Source organism: Gossypium arboreum, chromosome 5 (genome assembly GCF_025698485.1).
Source record: "Gossypium arboreum isolate Shixiya-1 chromosome 5, ASM2569848v2, whole genome shotgun sequence".
NCBI classification, from domain to species: domain Eukaryota; kingdom Viridiplantae; phylum Streptophyta; class Magnoliopsida; order Malvales; family Malvaceae; genus Gossypium; species Gossypium arboreum.
The window spans coordinates 53,120,980-53,125,397 of NC_069074.1; the positions used below are offsets into that span (position 1 = coordinate 53,120,980).

The 4,418-nt window shown below is 34.7% G+C and overlaps 1 protein-coding gene across 1 annotated transcript; it reads left to right on the forward strand.

The window, feature by feature from the left end:
• Positions 1-3,076: 3,076 nt before the first annotated feature.
• On the forward strand, positions 3,077-3,857 carry LOC128292575 (uncharacterized). Its single transcript, XM_053027422.1, has 2 exons — positions 3,077-3,198; positions 3,357-3,857. The coding sequence occupies exons 1-2, from the start codon at positions 3,172-3,174 to the stop codon at positions 3,690-3,692; spliced, it is 363 nt and encodes a 120-aa protein (XP_052883382.1). The 5' UTR covers positions 3,077-3,171; the 3' UTR covers positions 3,693-3,857.
• Positions 3,858-4,418: the final 561 nt, after the last annotated feature.

Consider the following 4,418-nt stretch of genomic DNA (forward strand, 5'->3'; position numbering starts at 1 on the left):
AAGAAAAGAAGTATTTTTTTTGAGTTGCCTTATTGGGAGCATCACATATTACGCCACAATCTTGATGTGATGCATATTAAGAAAAATGTCTGTGAGAACATCATCCGGAAAATTTTGAACGTCGATGGTAATCAAAAGATAATCTTCAAAGTTGACTTGATTTAGTTCACATGGGAATTAGGCGTGATCTTCATCCCCAAGTACTTCCTAATGGAAAATATTGGTTGCCGCCTACAATTTTTGCAATGTCAAAGGAAGAGAGAGAAATGTTCTGCACAGTGTTGAAGGATATAAAGGTTCCGGATGCATATTCATCAAATATATCTCGATGTGTAAGTCTTAAAGATCGAAGACTATATTCATTAAAATCACATGACTATCACATCCTGATGCAAGATCTACTTCTAGTTGCTTTACGGTGCTGTATGTCAAAGAAGGTAACGTCCTGTATAATTGAGCTGTCCAATATAATGAAAGCAATTTGTGGCAAAGTTCTGAATGTTGAAGAACTTGAAAAAGTACAAGATCGAGCCACTTTGAAATTATGCAATTTGGAGAAGATCTTTCCACCTTCCTTCTTCACTATTATGGTGCACCTTGTCATTCATCTCCCTCGTGAAGCAATAATTGGTGGGCCGGTTTTCTATCGTTGGATGTATCCAATTGAAAGGTGCTAATTTATTTCAAAGGTATTCACCTTTATACCTATAGTTACCAGTTTTGATAATGTTGTATATGGTGTTTAGGTTCCTAAGCAAATTGAAGTCTTATTACCGTAACAAGCGTTATCTGGAAGGATCAATTGCTAAATGCTACTTGGCAGAGGAGTGTATGACATTCTGTTCCAGATATTTAGATGTTGAAACAAGATTGAATAGACCAAGTAGAAATGCCGGACTCAATGATCCTAACTTGGACAAAACTTATTTATTTCAAAGTTATGGAGAACCAACCGGCAAAGTTGAAATTGTAGAATTAGATGATCGATCTTGGATACAAGCACATAGATATGTTCTTTTCCACCACGATGCACTTGAACAATTACGCAAGTAAGTTCTAGAATATGATAAATATTCTTCTTTTTTTTGATTTGTTTATTTTTTAACGAATTAAACATGTGTTTAACATAGTGAGTACAAACAAATCTTAAGATCTTGTCCACGCTCACGAAGGTTACAACATCGCGAGATTAATAGGTTATTCGCAGAATCTTTTCATGAATGGTTAAGCCAAACGGTATGCAACTCAACATTTTGTTGACAAATAATAATGTTTTCTCATAACATTTATAATTACTCAATTTACTTTCGATTCAATAGGTTTGGAGGGAATATCGTTAGTGACGAAGTTAAATGGCTTTCCCAAGGTCCTAATCGAGTAGTAAAAGATATAGTGGCTTCATCATGAATGGATTCAGATTTCATACCAAATATCGCGAGAGATTGAGGAGAACTCAAAATTGTGGAGTAGTTGCTAATTCTTTAATTACAAGTTACGCTTAGTGCTAGGGACGAGAATCCTGCGAGGAAATGTGGAGTATTATGGACTTCTAACCGACATTATTGAGTTGGATTATTATGGAAAATGGAAAGTTGTCTTATTTTGATGTGATTGGGCTGATGCTAATATCGCCATGAATTAAAAATGATCGCTTTGGTTTTACAATGGTGAATTTCTCTCGATTAATTCACACCGGAGAACATTTGATAGACGAGCCGTATGTATTTTCTTCTTAAGTTAAACAAGTTTTTTACTCGAAAGATCCAATTGATGAGGGTTGGTACGTTGTACTCCGAAACACCCCTAGAGACTTGTTTGACATGGGGAATGGAAGTAGAGATGACATCGGTGAAAGATCAGAAACTTTGCCTTTTCCAGAACAAGACTTAGATGAAAATATCCCTAGTACTAGGTACACAATTTCAATGGGTTCGTCAGGATGTAGACGAAGATATTTACGATTTATGATGTAGTAAGATTTTATGATTTTTTATTTATATGTAATGTTACAATATTAACATTGGTCATGTTATATAACTTAACTATTTTATATTTACTATTATTGTTATTTCTTACTAAAATTGTATCTATTTTATGTGTTGCAGGAAAATGCCTAGAAGAAGATTAAAAGATCTTAGTATTGTATGTAATACTACAAATTCGGAAGAAGTAAGTAATTGACAAGAGATGCTTGTTGGATCTTCAAGCGTCTTTGGAGACACTTGACGAGTCCGTGGAAATTCAAAGTAATGTTAAGTATATTTTACAAATTGTATTAAATTTTATTACTGATTTATTTTTAAATTTCAATATAGTAATAATTTATTATTTTTCAGCTGAAAATGGTGGGACGCTAGAGGTCGAGGACATACGCTCCTAATGATTTATATAACTTAAATTCGCGAGCGTGTCAAAGTAACTAGAAATGCCATGGTCACTGTTGGACAAGAAGCTCGACTTTTAGCAGTTATTTGGGCATTTTAGCACGAAATGCCAATCTGTTGCCCATCAACTACTTAATCATGGCATAACATGCCCGATAGCAATAAAAATCAAGCTCTCTAATATTAAGGTAACAAAACGTTAATGTGATTATAATACTTTTGTTTAAGTTTCATTTATATTTACTTCCTAAACTTGTGTTTTTAGGATAGGTTTGCTTTAGAGGTCTCGATGCCTATATCAAGAAGGCATTGGGTAAAAATGGAGAGACAATAAAAGCATTTTGAAAAAGAATATTTTAAAAACCATAAGCCTCAAGAAAAATTGCAAAATGTCCCACCGGGAATGCTGAGGTACCAATGGGAAGATGCGGTTCGATTTTGGAATTCGAAGAAAGGAGAGGTATTATGTACTTGCAAACTCTTAGAAATTTTTCGGTTTATAGTATTTACTATATACGTAATAATAATTTCATTATGTAGGACCATGAGCGAGTTGGAACAAGCAAGCAGTAAAAAACAAAATTTACGCATTACCAGTAGGTCGAAAAGTTTTGCTTGTGTAGCTCAAAGCCGAGGTACTATGGATTTATTAAATCTATCAAGTATTAATAACTTTTTACTATTAAATAATATTTTTACTACTATATTGTAGGAAGCCTCGTCTGGTCAAAAAGTTGGACGCCTTCAACTTTTTGACATTACACACAGGAAAAAAGATGGAACTCCGATGTCATCTGAGGCTGCAGAAATTATGGTATATTTAGCAAATAAAAATTGATTCATTATAAATATTTATAATATTTAATTATAATGCTTTAATTAAATCGCTTTTATTAGTGTAATTTAAATAATGTTATGTCGTATTCTTTTTTATTGTATATTTCGTTTCTAACTCTTTAACTGATTTATTAGGAGAAACTAAAAGATAAGAAGGCAGAGTATGAAGCGACTGCTTCGACTGATAGTTCTGTTAATTTTGAGGATATTGATAACAGAATTATTAATGAAGTTTTGGGTCCTGAAAGGTATGGTCGGGTTAGATTTCAAGGATCTGGTGTTAACCCGACCCAATATTTTGGATCCACCTCGCACCAATACATGCCTTCCGGGAGTCAAAGTCAAGCTAAAGTTCAGAGGTTAAAAGATCAGATAGTTCAGATACAAGCTAGCACAGATGAGCAAATTTCTCAACTTAGAGCAGAGGCAGTAGTGAGGGAGGCGGAGGCAGCAGCGAGAGAGGCGGAGTAGAACAGGAAATACAATGAACTCCAGCAGCAGCTTCAGTCTATGATGACCATGTTCCACCAATTTCAAAATCCGCCATCATAGACATGTTTTCTTATAACTTTTAACATTATTTTAAGAATATTTTGAATATTCATTTCCAATTTATATAATATATTTTTCGTATAATTTTGTATTATTTAAATTTGCGTGTTTTGGTTGGGTTGGATTTTATGGTAGATTTGCTTTTTTTATTGAATTTCTTGCAAGAGGGTTGGATATAGGTGTAAAAATACATACTGCAAAACTGGGCAAATTAGCGGCGTTTTTTCAAAAAAGCACCGCTAAAAGTACAGGTCTATAGCGGCATTTTTTTCAAAAAGCGCCGCTAAAAGTACAGGTCTATAGCGGCGCTTTTATAAAAAAACGCCGCTAAAGGTCCTGGTCTTTAGCGGCGCTTTTATAAAAAACGTCGCTATAGGCCAAGAACATTAGCGGCGCTTTTATGAAAAACGCCGCTAAAGATCGTTGTCTTTAGCGGCGTTTTTTTCTAAGAAACGCCGTGAACTTTTGTGGCGCTGCATATAGCGACGTTCCAAGCGCCGCTAATACTTTTAGCGGCGCTTAGAAACGCTGCTAAAGGCAAAAAAATGCCGCTAAAAGTCTGTTTTCCTGTAGTGTACCGGGATTCCAAAAACGTAAAGAACATTAAAAACGGGGCTTGGAATCACTTACTATGGAGCTTGGAAG